The sequence below is a fragment of the Hyperoodon ampullatus genome (genome assembly GCF_949752795.1).
Source record: "Hyperoodon ampullatus genome assembly, chromosome: 3".
Classification (NCBI taxonomy): Eukaryota; Metazoa; Chordata; class Mammalia; order Artiodactyla; family Ziphiidae; genus Hyperoodon; species Hyperoodon ampullatus.
Genome location: NC_136916.1, coordinates 55759030 through 55777935, shown reverse-complemented (window position 1 = coordinate 55777935; position 18906 = coordinate 55759030). Strand labels below are relative to the sequence as shown.

General features: G+C 38.1%; 1 protein-coding gene across 4 annotated transcripts in view; it reads left to right on the top strand.

Moving 5' to 3' along the window:
* DENND4A (DENN domain containing 4A) overlaps positions 1-18906 on the top strand; it is a gene marked incomplete at both ends in the record, with an annotated part of 97188 nt that overhangs the window by 70539 nt on the left and 7743 nt on the right. For all 4 annotated transcript variants that reach the window (XM_079700159.1, XM_079700160.1, XM_079700158.1 and 1 more), the window contains 6 exons: positions 10143-10329; positions 14373-14467; positions 15895-16070; positions 16164-16310; positions 17180-17378; positions 17609-17863. In XM_079700159.1, coding sequence (XP_079556285.1) covers positions 10143-10329; positions 14373-14467; positions 15895-16070; positions 16164-16310; positions 17180-17378; positions 17609-17863 — 1059 coding nt within the window. The remainder of the gene's footprint in view (positions 1-10142; positions 10330-14372; positions 14468-15894; positions 16071-16163; positions 16311-17179; positions 17379-17608; positions 17864-18906) is intronic.

The following is an 18906-nucleotide window of genomic DNA, read 5'->3' as shown; positions in this document are numbered from 1 at the left end:
TAACATTGATGTAATTTAGTTCCAAAAGAAGAAGAAAAAAAGGGGTAGAAGGAACATTTAAAAAGCTAATTGCCAAGAATTGTCCAAAAGTGATTAAAGATGTCACTCACATATTTAGAAGATCTACAAATGTCAAGCAGAATAAATGCAAAAACAAAAACAAAAAAAACCCTATACTTAGGCATCTTATGTTAAAACAGATGAAAATGAAATAAAAAGAGAAAATCCAAAAAGGAGCCAAAGAAGAGAGAGATATTACCTTCAAAAGAGCAGCAGTAAGAAAGCTGACAGTTGTCTTCTGAATAGAAAATTTGATGTCAAAAGACACTGGAAAGACATCTTTAGAGTACTGAAAGAAAACGACTGCCAACCTGTTTTTCTGTACCCAACAAAAATACTCTTTAAAAATTTGGGTGAGAGGGCCTCCCTGGTGGTGCAGTGGTTGAGAGTCCGCCTGCCGATGCAGGGGATACGGGTTCGTGCCCCGGTCCGGGAGGATCCCATATGCCGCGGAGCGGCTGGGCCCGTGAGCCGTGGCCGCTGGGCCTGCGCGTCCGGAGCCTGTGCTCCGCAACGGGAGAGGCCACAGCAGTGAGAGGCCCGCATACCGCAAAAAAAAAAAAAAAAAAAAAAAAATTTGGGTGAGAGCTTTAGTTCCACTGTGGTAACATAACGCCACTAAAGCCTGTTCCTCCCACTGATTTACAACTAAAAACTCCAAACAAAATACAAAAAAAAACTATCTAAAGTTTCTGAAAAACAAAAGCAGCAGATTGTGGGGAAATTTTCCCATTTTCTTTCTCATGCATTTTTGCTCCAAGAGCAGGTCCCAGTCACAGTGTGGCATGGCATCCCTGGCAGTTAAAACTTCAAGAGAATCCCCATATTTCCTGGACAGAGGAACCAGAGAAGGGAGCCTCTGTGGGCTGGAGAGTATGAGGGGAATCTGTGAAAGAAGGATTCCTAATTCTGTGCATGGCCCACACAAGTCTGAGCCTCACCCTTGAGCTACACATACATGGGATAGATGCAGACCAGCATGGACAAGGCTTAGAGAATTAAACGGGGGATTAAATCACCACCTACAAAAATCAAAACACAAATTACAATCTGAACATAACTTAGTTGACTGCCTGCTAATACAATAGCTCAACATTCTCCAAGAGATTATAAAAGTACCCAGACTACACAGCATAACATTCATGGTGTCCAAAATAAAATCCAAAATTACTTGAACCAGGAAAATGTGACTAATTCTCAAGGGAAAGACAATCCTGAGATAACCCAGATGTTGGAATTATCAGACGGAAACTTTAAAGCAGCTTTTATAACTAGATTCCCTGAAGTAAAGAAAAAACACATTTCAAATAAGAAAAGAAAGGAACTCTGAACCAGAAAAATTAATTATTTGTCAAAAAATTTTATCATAAAAAATACACTCTGAGGGCTTCCCTGGTGGCGCAATGGTTGAGAGTCCGCCTGCCAATGCAGGGGACACGGGTTCGTGCCCCGGTCCGGGAAGATCCCACATGCCGCCGAGCGGCTAGGCCCGTGAGCCATGGCCGCTGAGCCTGTGCGTCCGGAGCCTGTGCTCCGCAACGGGAGAGGCCACAACAGTGAGAGGCCCGCGTACCGCCAAAAAAAAAAAAAAAAAAAAAATACACTCTGAAATAAACTCATTGGATGGGTTCAATAGCAGAATGGAGATGCAAAGGAGAGTCATTGAACTTAAAGACTCAGAAACAGAAATTATGCAGTTGGAAGAACAGAGAGAGACTTTATAAAAATGAACAGAGCCTCAGAGACTTGTGGGACAATATCAAAATGTATAACATAAAATTGGGATTCCAAAAGAATTGGAGAAAGAGATTATAGTAGGAAAAATATTTGAAGAAATAATGGATAAAATTTCCCAAATTTAGTAAAAGATTTAGATTTACAGATACTCAGTAAACTATAGACAGGATAAACTCAAAGAAAACAACACCTATATATACATAAAAGCAAACTTAATAACCAAAGATATCCATTTCTAATAAGAAAATAACTGCTGGAAAAAAAAACAAGAATAAAAAGCATCTTGAATGCTACTAAACAAAAATGACACATTACCTACAGAGGAATAAGGATTTGAATGGCCACTTGTTTTCATCATAATCTGTGGAGGGAAGAATACAGTGGAACAACACTTTTAACCTGTTGAAGAAAAGGCCTGTCAACCCAGAATTCCATATCCAGTGAAAATATTCTTTAGGGGGTGAAGGTGAAATAAAAACATTTTCAGATAAAGGAAAAGAATTCATGACTAGCAGACCTGCTCTATAAAATATGCTAAAGGAAGTTCTTCAGGCTGAAGAAAAATTATACCACAGAGAAACCTGGGTCTTTGGAAATGAAGAAAGAGCAAAATAGATGGTAAATATCTGGTTAATATGAAAGACCCCCTTTTCTTTTTTAATACAGCAGGTTCTTATTAGTCATCCATTTTATACACATCAGTGTATACATGTCAGTCCCAATCTCCCAATTCATCCCAGCCCCAGCTGCTTTCCTGCCTTGGTGTCCATACGTTTGTTCTCTACATCTGTCTCTCAATTTCTGCCCTGCAAACCAGTTCATCTGTACCATTTTTCTAGGTTCCACATATATACGTTAATGTACGATATTTGTTTTTCTCTTTCTGACTTACTTCACTTTGTATGACAGTCTCTAGATCCATCCACGTCTCTACAAATGACCCAATTTCGTTCCTTTTTATGCTGAGTAATATTCCATTGTATATATATACCACATCTTCTTATCCATTTGTTTGTCGATGGGCATTTAGGTTGCTTCCATGACCTGGCTATTGTAAATAGTGCTGCAGTGAACATTGGGGTGCGTGTGTCTTCTTGAATTATGGTTTTCTCTGGGTATATGCGCAGTAGTGGGATTGCTGGATCATATGGTAATTCTATTTTTAGTTTTTTAAGGAACCTCCATACTGTTCTCCATAGTGGCTGTATCAATTTACATTCCCACCAACAGTGCAAGAGGGTTCCCTTTTCTCCACACGCTCTCCAGCATTTGTTGTTTGTAGATTTTCTGGTGATGCCCATTCTGACTGGTGTGAGGTGATACCTCATTGTAGTTTTGATTTGCATTTCTCTAATAATTAGTGATGTTGAGCAGCTTTTGATGTGCTTCTTGGCCATCTGTATGTCTTCTTTGGAGAAATGTCTATTTAGGTCTTCTGCCCATTTTTGGATTGGTTTGTTTGTTTTTTTAATATTGAGCTGCATGAGCTGTTTATATATTTTGGAGATCAATCCTTTGTCCCTTGATTCGTTTGCAGATATTTTCTCCTATTCTGAGGGTTGTCTTTTCGTTTTGTTTATGGTTTCCTTTGCTGTGCAAAAGCTTTTAAGTTTCATTAGGTCCCATTTGTTTATTTTTGTTTTTATTTCCATTACTCCAGGAGGTGGATCAAAAAAGATCTTGCTGTGATTTATGTCAAAGAGAGTTCTTCCTATGTTTTCCTCTAAGAGTTTATAGTGTCCAGTCTTACATTTAGGTCTCTAATCCATTTTGAGTTTATATTTGTGTATGGTGTGAGGGAGTGTTCTAATTTCATTCTTTTTTTTTTTTTGCGGTACGCGGGCTTCTCAGTGTTATGGCCTCTCCCGTTGTGGAGCACAGGCTCCAGACGCGCAGGCTCAGCGGCCATTGCTCACGGGCCTAGCCGCTCCGCGGCATGTGGGATCTTCCCAGACCGGGACACGAACCCGTGTCCCCAGCACCGGCAGGCGGACTCTCAACCACTACGCCACCAGGGAAGCCCTAATTTCATTCTTTTAAATGTAGCTGTCCAGTTTTTCCAACACCACTTATTGAAGACACTGTCTTTTCTCCATTGTATATCCTTGCCTCCTTTGTCATAGATTAGTTGACCATAGGTGTGTGGGTTATCTCTGGGCTTTCTGTCTTGTTCCATTGATCTGTATTTCTGTTTTTGTGCCAGTACCATATTGTCTTCATGACTGTAGCTTTGTATTATAGTCTGAACTCAGGCAGTCTGATTCCTCCAGCTCTGCTTTTTTCCCTCAAGACTGCTTTGGCTATTCAGGGTCTTTTGTGTCACCATACAAATTTTAAGAGTTTTTGTTCTAGTTGTGTAAAAAATGCCATTGGTAATTTGATAGGGATTGCACTGAATCTGTAGATTGCTTTGGGTAGTATAGTCATTTTCACAATATTGATTCTTCCAATCCAAGAACATGGTATATCTCTCCATCTTTTGGTATCATCTTTAATTTCTTCCATCAGTGTCTTACAGTTTTCTGCATACAGGTCTTTGGTCTCCCTAGGTAGGTTTATTCCTAGGTATTTTATTCTTTTTGTGGCAGCGGTAAATGGAAGTGGTTCCTTAATTTCTCTTTCAGATTTTGCATCATTAGTATATAGGAATGCAAGAGATTTCTGTGCATTAATTTTGTATCCTGAAACTTTACCAGATTCATTGATTAGCTCTAGTAGTTTTCTGGTGGCATCTTTAGGATTCTCTATGTATAGTATCATGTCATCTGCAAACAGTGACAGTTTTACTTCTTCTTTTCCAATTTGTATTCCTTTTATCTCTTTTTCTTCTCTGATTGCCATGGCTAGGACTTCCAAAACTATGTTGAATAATAATGGTGAGAGTGGACATCCTTGTCTTGTTCCTGATCTTAGAGGAAATGCTTTCAGTTTTTCACCATTGAGAATGATGCTTGCTGTGGGTTTGTTGTATATGGCCTTTATTATGCTGAGGTAGGTTCCCTCTATGCCCACTTTCTGGAGAGTTTTTTCATCAATTGGTGTTGAATTTTCTCAAAAGCTTTTTCTGCATCTATTGAGATGATCATATGGTTTCTATTCTTCAATTTGTTAATATGGTGTATCACATTGATTGATTTCCATATATTGAAGAATCCTTGCATCCCTGGGATAAATCCCACTTGATCATGGTATATGATCCTTTTAATGTGTTGTTGGATTCTGTTTGCTAGTATTTTGTTGAGGATTTTTGCATCTATATTCATCAGTGATATTGGTCTGTAATTTTCTTTTTTTGTAGTATCTTTGTCTGGTTTTGGTATGGGTGATGGTGACCTCATAGAATGAGTTTGGGAGTGTTCCTTCCTCTGCAATTTTTTGGAAGAGTTTGAGAAGGATGGGTGTTAGCTCTTCTCTAAATGTTTGATAGAATTCACCTGTGAAGCCATCTGGTCCTGGACTTTTGTTTGTTGGAAGATTTTTAATCACAGTTTCAATTTCATTACTTGTGATTGGTCTGTTCATATTTTCTATTTCTTCCTGGTTCAGTCTTGGAAGGTTATACCTTTCTAAGAATTTGTCCATTTCTTCCAGGTTGTGCATATTATTGGCATAGAGTTGCTTGTAGTAGTCTCTTAGGATGCTTTGTATTTCTGCGGTGTCTGTTGTAACTCCTCCTTTTTCATTTCTAATTTTATTGATTTGAATCCTCTCCCTCTTTTTCTTGATGAGTCTGGATAATGGTTTATCAATTTTGTTTATCTTCTCAGAGAACCAGCTTTTAGTTTTATTGATCTTTGCTATTGTTTTCTTTGTTTCTATTTCATTTATTTCTGCTGTGATCTTTATGATTTCTTTCCTTCTGCTAACTTTGAGTTTTCTTTGTTCTTCTTTCTCTAGTTCCTTTAGGTGTAAGGTTAGATTGTTTATTTAAGACTTTTCGTGTTTCTTGAGGTAGGCTTCTATAGCTATAAACTTCCCTCTTAGAACTGCTTTTGCTGCATCCCATAGGTTTTTGGATCATCATGTTTTCATTGTCATTTGTCTCTAGGTATTTTTTGATTTCCTCTTTGATTTCTTCAGTGATCTCTTGGTTATTTAGTAACGTATTGTTTAGCCTCCATGTGTTTGTGTTTTTTACGTTTTTTTCCCTGTAATTGATTTCTAATCTCATAGCATTGTGGTCAGAAAAGATGCTTGATATGATTTCAGTTTTCTTAAATTTACTGAGGCTTGATTTGTGGCCCAAGTTATGATCCATCCTGGAGAATGTTCCATGTGCACTTGAGAAGAAAGTGTAATCTGCTGTTTTTGGATGGAATGTCCTATAAATATCAATGAAATCTATCTGGTCTCTTGTGTCATTTAAAGCATCTGTTTCCTTATTAATTTTCTGTTTGGATGATCTGTCAATTAGTGTAAGTGAGGCATTAAAGTCCCCCACTATTGTGTTACTGTCGATTTCCTCTTTTATAGCTGTTAGCAGTTGCCTTATGTATTGAGGTGCTCCTATGTTAGGTGCATATATATTTATAATTGTTACATCTTTTTCTTGGATTGATCCCTTGATCATTCCTTGTCTCTTGTAACATTCCTTATTTTAAAGTTTATTTTATCTGATATGAGTATAGCTTTCTATTTCTACTCCAGCTTTCTTTTGATTTCCATTTGCATGGAATATCTTTTTCCATCCCCTCACTTTCAGTCTGTATGTGTCCCTAGGTCTGAAGTGGGTCTCTTGTAGACAGTATGTATATGGATCTTGTTTTTGTATCCATTCAGCAAGCCTGTGTCTTTTGGTTGGAGCGTTTAATCCATTCATGTTTAAGGTAATTATCGATATGTATGTTCCTATGACGATTTTCTTAATTGTATGGGTTTGTTTTTGTAGGTCCTTTTCTTCTCTTGTGTTTCCCACTTAGAGAAGTTCCTTTAGCATTTGTTGTAGAGCTGGTTTGGTGGTGCTGAATTCTCTTAGCTTTTGCTTCTCTGTAAAGCTTTTGATTTCTCTGTTGAATCTGAATGAGATCCTTGCCAGGTAGAGTAATCTTGGTTGTAGGTTCTTCACTTTCATCACTTTAAGTATATCATGCCACTCCCTTCTGGCTTGTAGAGTTTCTGCTGAGAAATCAGTTATTAACCTTATGGGAGTTCCCTTGTATGTTATTTGTCATCTTTCCCTTGCTGCTTTCGATAATTTTTCTTTGTCTTTAATTTTTGCCAATTTGATTACTATGTGTCTCAGCGTGTTTCTCTTTGGGTTTATCCTGTATGGGACTCTCTGCGCTTCCTGGACTTGGGTGGCTATTTCCTTTCTCATGTTAGGGACATTTCCAACTATAATCTCTTCAGATATTTTCTTGGGTCCTTTCTCTCTGTCTTCTCCTTCTGGGACCCCTATAATGTGAATGTTGTTGCATTTAATGTTGTCCCGGAGGTCTCTTAGGCTGTGTTCATTTCTTTTCATTCTTTTTTCTTTATTCTGTTCCGCAGCAGTGAATTCCACCATTCTGTCTTCCAGGTCACTTATCCGTTCTTCTGCCTCAGTTATTCTGCTATTCATTCCTTCTAGTGTAGTTTTCATTTCAGTTAGTGTATTGTTCATCTCTGTTTGTTTATTCTTTAATTCTTCTAGGTCTTTGTTAAACATTTCTTGCATCTTCTCGATCTTTGCCTCCATTGTTTTTCCGAGGTCCTAGATCATCCTCACTATCATTATTCTGAATTCTTTTTCTGGAAGGTTGCCTATCTCCACCTCATTTATTTTTTTTTCTGGGGTTTTATCTTGTTCCTTCATCTGGTACATAGCCCTCTGCCTTTTCATCTTGTCTGTCTTTCTGTGAATGTGGTTTTTGTTCCACAGGCTGCAGGATTGTAGTCCTTCTTGCTTCTGCTGTCTGCCCTCTGGTGGACGAGGCTATCTAAGAGGCTTGTGCAAGTTTCCTGATGGGAGGGACTGGTGGTGGGTAGAGCTGACTGTTGCTCTGGTGGGCAGAGCTCAGTAAAACTTTAATCCACATGACTGTTGATGGGTGGGGCTGGGTTCCCTCCCTGTTGGTTCTTTGGCCTGAGGCAACCCAACACTGGAGCCTACCCAGTCTCTTTGGTGGTGCTAATCGCTGACTCTGGGAGGGCTTTCGCCAAGGAGTACTTCCCAGAACTTCTGCTGCCAGTGTCCTTGTCCTCACGGTGAGACACAGCCACCCCCCACCTCTGCAGGAGCCCCTCCCACACTAGCAGGTAGGTCTGGTTCAGTCTTCTTTGGGGTGACTGCTCCTTCCCCTGGGTCCCGACGCACACACTACTTTGTGTGTGCCCTCCAAGAGTGGAGTCTCTGTTTCCCCAAGTCCTGTTGAAGTCCTGCAGTCAAGTCCCACTAGCCTTCAAAGTCTGATTCTCTAGGAATTCCTCCTCCCATTGCTGGACCCCCAGGTTGGGAAGCCTGGCGTGAACCTTCACTCCAGTGGGTAAACTTCTGTGGTATAAGTGTTCTCCAGTTTGTGAGTCACACACCCAGCAGTTATGGGATTTGACTTTATTGTGATTGTGCCCCTCCTACCGTCTCATTGTGGCTTCTTCTTTCTCTTTGGATATGGGGTATCTTTTTTTGGTGAATTCCAGTGTCTTCCTGTCAGTGATTGTTCAGCTGTTAGTTGTGATTCTGGTGTTCTCGCAGGAGGGAGTGAGAGCATGTCCTTCTACTCCGTCATCTTGAACCAATCTCTCTAAGACCCCTTTTTTAAAACCCTTTTTTAGGGCTTCCCTGGTGGCGCAGTGGTTGAGAATCTGCCTGCTAATGCAGGGAACACAGGTTTGAGCCCTGGTCTGGGAGGATCCCACATGCTGCGGAGCAACTAGGCCCGTGAGCCACAACTACTGAGCCTGCGCATCTGGAGCCTGCGCTCCGCAACAAGAGAGGCGGCAATAGTGAGAGGCCGGCGCACCGTGATGAAGAGTGACCCCCGCTTGCCACAACTAGAGAAAGCCCTCGCACAGAAACGAAGACCCAACACAGCAAAAATAAATAAATAAACTCCTACCCTGCAAAAAAAAAAAAAAACCTTTTAAAAACACTTTTTATTGAAGTATGGTTGATTTACAGTGTTGTGTTAGTTTCAGGTATACAGCACAGTGATTCAGCTATACATACATATATATATTTTTTAATTTATTTGTTTATTTTTGGCTGCGTTGAGTCTTCATTGCTGCGCGGGGGCTTTCTCTAGTTGCAGCGAGTGGGGGCTACTCTTCATTGTGGTGCGTGGGCTTCTCATTGCAGTAGCTTCTCTTGTTGCAGAGCATGGGCTCTAGGCACACAGGCTTCAGTAGTTGCGGCTCTCGGGCTCTAGAGCACAGGCTCAGTAGTTGTGGCACATGGGCTTAGTTGCTCCACAGCATGTGGGATCTTCCTGGACCAGGGCTCAAACCCGCGTCTCCTGCATTGGCAGGCGGATTCTTAACTACTGCACCACCAGGGAGGTCCCTTAAAACTTTTTAAAATTCCTTAAAGTACTTGCAGTTGGACAAAACAAAAATTTGAACGTTATCTCATGGGATTTTCAATATGTGTATAAGTTTCATAGTGATTAAGAGACTCACCCTACTGACATTCGCTATAGGTATATTATTATATATGAAGTGGTACAATACTAATTTTAAGTCAACTGTAAATGATTAGGTATGTATATTGCAATCCCTAGAGCACCCACTTAATAAAAAACACGATGAGATATAGCCAAAAAGCCAATAAAAATTTTCAAGTAATCTTAAAAGTAACTCAGTAACACGTACAGACACACACACCTGTGTAATATCTGGGCAGTGGAATTACAGTTATTTAAAAAAATTTTTTTCTTCATACAAAAGTCCATCAAATTTTCTTACATATTACTGGTGTAACCAGGAAAAAAATACTTATACTTTGGTGTTCTCAAAAATGAAAACTAGAAATACATGTCTTTGAAGCCTGGATTGTTATGGAAAAGAATAAAATGTAAACATAAATGAAATTAAAAGAGATTAAAATGTAATTTTCTAATGGTATCATCCTGGGCTGGGATTTGCAGGGAAGAAAATTAACAACAAACAAAGACTTAAAGTTAGCAGTTATCTAACTAACAGGTATCTGCTTTGATCTAACTAAGAAATGCTGTCTTAAAAATTGATCTCCAGCTCATGTTTGTCCAGTATGCCCTTGTAAAATTGGTTGGGGTTTTTTTTCCGCTAGAAGTTGTAATGTTAATTAACTGATCATCTGAGTAATTAGGCATTTCCTCTGCCTTTGAAGTGAACTTTTAAATAACTAACTTTAAATATGAAGGAAATTAAGCTTATAATTATGTCCTTAGGATCAAAGTTCTGATCGTACCAGTCTTTCTTCAGTGGGAGCCCAGGATTCTGAATCTACCTCTTTAACAGATGAAGATGTCTGCCACGAGTTGGAAGGAGCCACTTCTCAGGAAAGCAGTGCCACTGCAGGGACTAAGGGAATTGATTTCAGCAGAACAAGCCTGGAAGGTTCTTCCTCCTTAGAAGGTTTGTCCAAACAGCTCGGTCATACTGCATTTGATTTGTGGTACCTTTACTTTTTCTCCTTTATGTTTAATTTTGTAAAAGATTTGCATGGCTCAAAACAAAACAATACAGAACCAAGGCACTTTCAGAGAAGTCTAGGTTCTTCCATCCTCATCCCTTCGTCTCGTTTTGTTGCTGTCCCTAGAGGTAGCCATTTTTATTCATTTTGATTTATCCTTTCATTGTTGTTTTTAATGTACTTTTTTTAAATGTGTTTTAAAAAGTGTGTGTGTGTTTGTGTGTTCTTAATACCTCCTTGTCTTCTTACTCAAAAGGTAACATGCTATGAACACTTTTCCTTGCTTTTTTCACTTAACACTATATTCTGAAGAGCATTCCATATCATCACATAGCATTGTCCCTCATTCATTCTTACGGTTGCATTGTTCATCATGTGTGGATGTATTGGTTTATTTTAACCACTTCCCTGATGATGCACTTTAAGTTCTCAGTCTTTAACTGTTATAAATAATACTGTGATGCATATATGTCATATTATATTTTTGCCAGGGTATTTTTGGAAGATACTTCCAAGTTTTTCCTTGAAGTGATATTACCAGGTTCCTTCCTCAGGGGTATACTATTTTGTATTCCCACAGGTAGTATATAAGAATACCTATTTTGGGCTTCCCTGCATCACAGTATTATTTATCAGTGGCACAGTGGTTGAGACTCCGCCTGCCAATGCAGGGGACACAGGTTCATGCCGCGGTCCGGGAAGATCCCGCATGCCGCGGAGTGGCTGGGCCCGTGAGCCATAGCCACTGAGCCTGCGCGTCCGGAGCCTGTGCTCTGCAACGGGAGAGGCCACAGGAGTGAGAGGCCCGCGTACCACAAAAAAAAAAAAAAAAAAGAATACCTATTTCCCCACAGCCCTGTGAAGAAAATATGTTAGCACCCTTTTCAGATTTTTGCCATCTGATAGGTGAAAAATGTATTTCAATTTAGTTTTCATTTTTCTTTATCTTATAAATTAAGTTGTATATCCATTTATGTGTTTAAGGACTATTTGTATTTCTTTTTCTGTGAACTGTCCTTTGCCTAATTTTTGGTCCTCCCCACTTTTTAAAAGTTTTAATAGCTCTTTTTTATGTTAGGGAATTAATCCTTTGTCTCTTATATAAGTGGCAGATGCTTTTCCCAAGTTTGTCAAGTTCAGGGTTTTTTTTTTCCCCCACATAAAAGTTGTTAATTTTATGTCATCAAATTTATCAGTTTTTGCCCTATTGCTTCTGGATTTTGAGTTATTAGGCAAGATTTCCCCTTCCCTAGGCTCACCACTGTTTTCTTCTCATACTTCTCTGATTTCCTTTTTAACATTTTCTGGGGTCAGCAGACTTTTTCTGTAAAGGGCCATATTGTAAATAGTTTAGGTTTTGTGGGCCACATACATCTCTGTCTTTTTGGTCTTTTCTTTTTTTTTAACAGTGCTTTAAAATGTTAAAATTATTCTGAGTTTGTGGTCATACAAAAATAGATTTGACCCCTGATTTAAATATTTAATCCATTTGAAAGTTATCCTGTTATATGATGTGAGGAATGAATGCATTATAATGTTTTTCAAATTTGCATCTTTGCTACTTTAAAAAGCTTTTATTGTAGAAATAGTCAATCACAAAAGTAGAAGGAATAGCACAATGAGCTCCCATGCATGCTTCACACAACTTCAGCAACTATCAACAAATGGCCAATCTTGTTTTATCCTTCCCGCCTCTCTTCTGCTGCCAACATTTTTTCCTTCCCCACTGGATTATTTTAAAGTAAATCTCAAACAATATATAATTTTATTCATAAATACTTCAACATGTATTGATATTTCTAAAACATACGGACTTTAATGTTATATCTTTGTAACTTTTTATTAAAGTTTATTTATTATTTACTCTATGTTATACATGTAGTGTATACATTTTTATGTATGTAAATACTGTACATTTCACAAATTGAGGACAACTGATTAACCAGTATCAGATTAAGAGGCAGAACCTTGGGACTTCCCTGGTGGTCCAGTGGTTAAGACTCTTTGCTCCCAATGCAGGGGGCCTGGGTTCGATCCCTGGTCAGGAAGCTAGATCCCACATGCCACAACTAAAGAGCCCGCATGCCGCAACGAAGCTCCTGTGTAATGCAACTAAGACCTGGTGCAGCCAAACAAATAAATAAATAAATAAATGTTGGGGGAGGAGAAAAAAGAAAGAAACAGAACATAAACAGCATCCAGAACCCCCTCTCTTAACCACATCTACTCACCACTCCCTTCACAGATGAACATTATCTTCTAACATGGCCATTTTTGAACATGTTATGGACTCATACAGTATCTTTTGTGAAGCATTCATTTGTTTTCAAAACAAAATTGTAATATTGTTATATTTTTAATGTGAATATTTATCATATATCTTATATAAAATATATACTGTTTAATTTTCACAACTATCTCACGAAACTTTTTATAGGTGGTTTGTTCAAATTGAGACCCAAACAAGGTCCACTTGTTGCATTTGTTTGATATGTCTACTAACTCACTCTCATCTTTGTTCCCTGTTTTTTTCCCCTTTCGTATATGCATGAAGAAATCAGGAGATTAGTTCCCAGCCCCTTATTTTTTTTTTCTAACATGCAAGAACAGTTTATTGAGCTAAGTAAATAAGACTTACCTCACAACCTGATTTGTATTTGCTAAAAAGAATATTTATTCTGTGCTGTAGATTGATTAGATACAAGAGGTAGGCTGCCCACATAAATGACTGAATTAGTCAAGGCTGATAGACAGCAATTTTGAACTAGCTTTAGCAGAGGGGGATTACAGAAGGTTATTGGGGGACCATCAGGAAAGAACTCTAGTTGCCACCATTTCTAATCATCTTAAAGGATGATGTGAAGCTTCAGCTCTCTCTCCACCTCTCTGCTTGTCTGTGTGGCAGAGCCTAGGGTTAGAGGAAGCTCTAGAGCTATCTTTTTTTTCTCCCTTGTCATTTATTTGCTGAAGCAATCAGATCATTAGTCTGGATTATGCATCCCCATGGTGGTGTTTAACATGTTTTCCTATCCTCTCTATTTCTTGGAACTGATAGTTTATACTGTTACTTTTTTTTAACCTTTATATTTATAAAAATACCATTGTTCATTCATAAAATGTAGTAACTACTGGGAAAAAAAAGTATAGAAAATGTATTGATTACTTCCAGTTTTCCTAACTAGATATAGCCGCTGTCAGCAATTGACTTGACCACAGAACTGCCCTTATTTTGTTGTCATTTTAATACCTGCTAATATCCCTTTGCTCTTAAGAATATACTTGGAGGGCTTCCCTGGTGGCACAGTGGTTGAGAGTCCGCCTGCCGATGCAGGGGACACGGGTTCGTGCCCCGGTCTGGGAAGATCCCACATGCCGCGGAGCGGCTGGGCCCGTGAGCCATGGCCGCTGAGCCTGCGCGTCCAGAGCCTGTGCTCCGCAACGGGAGAGGCCACAGCAGTGAGAGGCCCGCGTACCACAAAAAAAAAAAAAAAAAAAAAAAAAAAAAAAAGAATATACTTGGAAACTCTTCCCTAGTGTTTAAAAGCAAGACTACTGTTCCAGATTTTAAAGATCCTTATAAGGCAGAGAGTTGCCAGTAATTCTTTTCATGATCTGAAATAAGATCAGCTATTTTATACTTTTTAGACCTTAGAACTAAACACTTTCTTTTATCTAAAACATGTAAGAATAGAAACAGCAAAATAGTAATTACAAACAACTGGAATGCCTTCTAGTCTGTACACACAAAATGCTTAATAAGTGAGTAATGAATTAAAGCACATTTCCTTAGGTGTACACAAAGGCATATGTTGAAAAACATTTTTCATTATTTATTTGCTTTTTCTTAAATTACCTTTATCATTTTATAAATAGTTTTAAATAAAACAGTTTGACATTTTACCAGAGAATTTATGAAAGTGAAAGATTCTCATATCCTTTCTGTTAATTTTAATGGTTTTGCTCTTTGTTTTTTAATAATGAACAGGATCCTTGTCCAAGTTTGCCTTACCTGGGAAATCAGAAGTGGCATCTTCCTGCAACACGAGTAATACAAATATCTTCCAGAACTATGCAATGGAGGTACAATTTAATCAAAAGAACATCTTCATGTACTACTTAATAAAATTTACATTTCTTAAGTGCTGATAGTCTCTGGTAGAGTGATAAAAAGTTAAATATATGGCATCTGAAAATTTCAGAATGTATATTGCTCCTGAATAAACTTAAAATATCTAGTATTTCAGATTATTGAAGTCATACGAGTTTTTCTGTTTAGAAAAGTTCCATACTTCCTTTCATGTTTATCAACATACAAAAGCATTTTTATTTCTAGTATTTATATTTACCCCTTGTTTTATGTATGTCCTCTTTGAATTTTTATTACACTTTTGTTTTTCTTTTTTGTTTTGGCCGTACCACACAGCATGCGGGATCTTAGTTCCCCAAGCAGGGATTGAACCCGCACCCCCTGCGGTGGAAGCACGGAGTCCTAACCACTGGACTGCCAGGGAAGTCCCTATTTCACATCTTAAACACCTGTAACTAATTTTGCTGTGCAGGCACACTTTTTGGATGAGGATACAGGGAGCAGTTTTGGCATTTGTGTCAACTTTTTCCATCATGTTTTTCATTCTTTGTGTCAGTTTGATGTAGATATCTGCTGGGTATGCTGCTATATCCCATTTTCTTGCAATAAAAAGGTTATAGTTTTACACTTTAAAAACCTTCCCTAATTTTTATGTAAAAATTGCTTCCAAATACATTTGTGTTTCTGTTTCACAGTAATTCGCATAAATTTGGAAAATAAATTTGCATGCAGCTGGAAAATAAATGATGAGCACTGATGTTGCAGTTTACAAAGTTTCTTATGGCTTCAGGAATTTCTATATTTTAATGTAATGAAAGCATTTACATTTATCTATAGCAATGCTTCTTAAACTGTCTGTAGTGACAGACCAGGGTTTTTTTTGTTGTTGCTGTTTTTAATTTCCAATCTGTCATGGCTGTTACTCTTGTAAAATCTACTGATCACCGACTTAGCTGTTACAGCAATTAGTTTAAAGGTCTCCAAATCCTCTTCTCAGTTTCTTTACTTAGCTCATCACAAACCAGTAAAGTTTGTGGACCAGCTCCTTACTGGTGACCACACTTTGAGTAGCACAGATCGATAACATGTAATTACCAATACCTATTTTGTGTATTAACAAAGTAATAGTTGGGTTTAGTTTTCCGTTAATAAAATCATGGCAGATTTTATAGTACGTAATTATAATGGTAAAAATCCTCACTTAAATGCAAGTTTCCCTTTCAGGCAAAAGTTCTGGAATAGACTTAGGTGAAATAAAGATGAGTATATTATATAATGTACTGAATATAATCCATTTTTCATTTGTAACTTCTGAATACTTCTGAGTTTTACTTTTCCAGTAGATATATGAATTGAAATGGTTTTTAAATTGTAATTGCACTAACCGGCTTACTTTATAAAATGCTGTTTTCTCCCATAGGTTCTTATCTCGAGCTGCTCTCGTTGTAGAACCTGTGATTGTCTTGTCCATGATGAGGAAATCATGGCTGGCTGGACAGCAGATGATTCAAATCTCAATACAACCTGCCCATTTTGTGGCAATCTTTTCTTGCCCTTTCTGAACATCGAAATAAGAGATTTAAGACGACCTGGAAGGTAATGATTTATGCTTTTTTTCCCTTCATGTTTAAGGATCATGTTTCCTAGAATATCTCTTTTCTCAAAAAGCTCCTTTGATTCACATTACAGATACTTTTTGAAGTCAAGCCCGTCTACAGAAAATATGCATTTTCCATCCTCCTTTTCAAGGCAGACAAGGCAGTCTTGTATCTCAACATCAGCCTCTGGTCTTGACACATCTGTTCTCTCTGTTCAAGGGAATTTTGATCTAAATAGGTAATTATGATTATGTGGAACTATATTTTAACAACATATACTATACATTTCAAGTAATGACAGAAGAATTAGCTGACCACTTTAAGGTTTAAATTCCTATGTATAATAGATTCTTAATCTCAAGTTCTTATTCCTAATTAATTATCTCTCTCCCTTGAGGAATTAAGTCAGTACTGAGGTACTTCTACTTTGCAATATTTAATTTTCTACTTAGGAATATTTAATAATCTAAGGAAACATTTGGAGCTGATAGATGAACTATAAAATCAAACTAAGACTTACACAGTAAGCCTAATACAAGTAAGTCTGCGCTTAAAACAAATGCCGAAATCGACTCCATTTTGGAGAAGTGCCAAATACACCAAATATAGCTGGGCAAGTGAAGCTATATTGGTAAATGCATGTGCAAAAGAAAATGCCTATATAGTACTAGCAGGCTAGCATGACCTGTTTGATCCTGAATGCTTAGACTGCAAAACTGCAAATCTGTGTGTGTACCTTCTTTCATCATAGGTCTATTATAGCCCTTTTTTCGTCTCCCAGTAGCTCTGACTCCTGAAGGAACAGGTGCCTATTTTTTCTGCTTTGTATCCTCGGGCCTACTGTGGTTCCTGCAGTATAAAAGTTGTCCACTAAATGTTTTGAACAAATGAATGACTCTTGTATATTTAAAGTTTACTGGATAAAAAGGAAATTAACATGACTAGGCTACTTTAAACTGTATCCTTTTTCCCTGCCAAAGCCTGGTTAACATCTTTCCTTCCTTTTACTTTGCTATGTGCAGCTCTGATTCTAAAGAGAAGAACATGGTCAGTGAAATAAAGTAAATCTAGACAGTGACACGTTTTTTTCTTTTTTCAATGCCCAAGCAAATCAAAGTTGCTCGAAAATACATGTGCCCGAAGTATTCAGATCCCTGCTGATAGATCAAAAGCAGCTTTGTCAAAATGTCCAGTATTTCCAATGGCCAGGAGTGTTAGTACTTATGGCACCTTGGATAAGGAAGACAATGGAGGACAGAAGCTCATTCCTACAGGCAGCCTGCCAACTACTTTACAAGGAGCTACAGTATGTATTTTGGTGTTCTTTACAATTTGGACATTGATAATTTACATATGAGTTTGTTCCCCTTGTGCTAAACAGCCTTACAAGCTTCAATTTTATTATTGTTAAGAGTGTCTCGTTACATGATACAGTTACATTTCTAATTATATGGAAATCATTGACAGCAATTTTTTTTAATGATTTAGTATCATCAATCTTGTAATTGCTATTTATGGTTTTTATTTACTCAACAGGATTCTTTAGGATTAGAATGGCACCTCCCAAGTCCAGATCCTATCACTGTTCCATATCTTAGTCCTTTAGTGGTATGGAAGGAACTTGAAAGCTTATTGGAAAATGAAGGTGATCATGCAATAACAGTGGCAGACTTTGTGGACCATCATCCAATTGTTTTTTGGAACCTGGTGTGGTATTTTAGACGTCTTGACTTACCCAGTAATTTACCTGGATTGATTCTTTCTTCTGAGCATTGTAACAAGTATTCAAAGGTATGAGAGTAAAAATTAACTAAAAGCCAGTGCTACTGTCACCATTGTAATGTCTGCATATTCCTAATGACAAAAAAGTAATTTTATGCTGAATATTTTTAATAACCATCTGAATCAATAAACTTGTTGCAAATAATTTTTCTTCTTACAGTCTAGTGGTAAGACAGTCATGTTTTTTAGTCTTATAAAGTTTACACAAAATGGACTTGACTTTTTGTTATAGCCTCAAGAATAAACTGTAAATGACTCTTATGAGAAGACTTTGTGAGTTTGCCCCACTCATGCCTCATACCTCCTTCAAAAATAAGTCTAACACTTTAGTTGGACATCTGTAATTCATATCGCAGTCATGTTCTACCATTCTCTTCATTCCTTTACTGTGAATTTTTGTTTAACATTTAGGTAGTTTGTTGTATGTTCACTCATATATATATATATATATATTTTTGTGTGTGTGTGTGTGGTACGTGGGCCTCTCACTGTTGTGGCCTCTCCCGCTGCAGAGCACAGGCTCCAGACGCGCAGGCTCAGCAGCCATGGCTCACGAGCCTAGCCGCTCCGCGGCATGTGGGATCTTCCCGGACCGGGGCACGAACCCGTGTCCCCTGCATTGGCAGGCGGACTCTCAACCACTGCACCACCAGGGAAGCCCTGTTCACTCATATTTTTGATATGTTGCTATATTAAAGCATTTTTTTTCCTTTTCATATGCTGTCACTGGCACTAAATGGCAAAGTGTCTAAGTTCAGGAACTTTGTCTTCTCCCTTCTTATACTTCATGTCTGTGATTGTGCATGTGTTTGGATTTTCAGTACATGGTGAATGAGAGGTTAACTCAGTCAGAGTATCTGCGCTAGGGTCTTGAACTGATGGAGAATGGGGCTCCTGGATTCATCTTTCTGTGGAGCCTCAGTCATAAGCTGGTCAGGATTAGCCCTTCATCAGCCCTTTCCCACTGATCTTAGTACTTTGTTAAATCTGCTACTTTAGGGATCGTTAGCTTCTCAACTCAGGTCATCTCCCTTCAGTAGGTTATAATATGC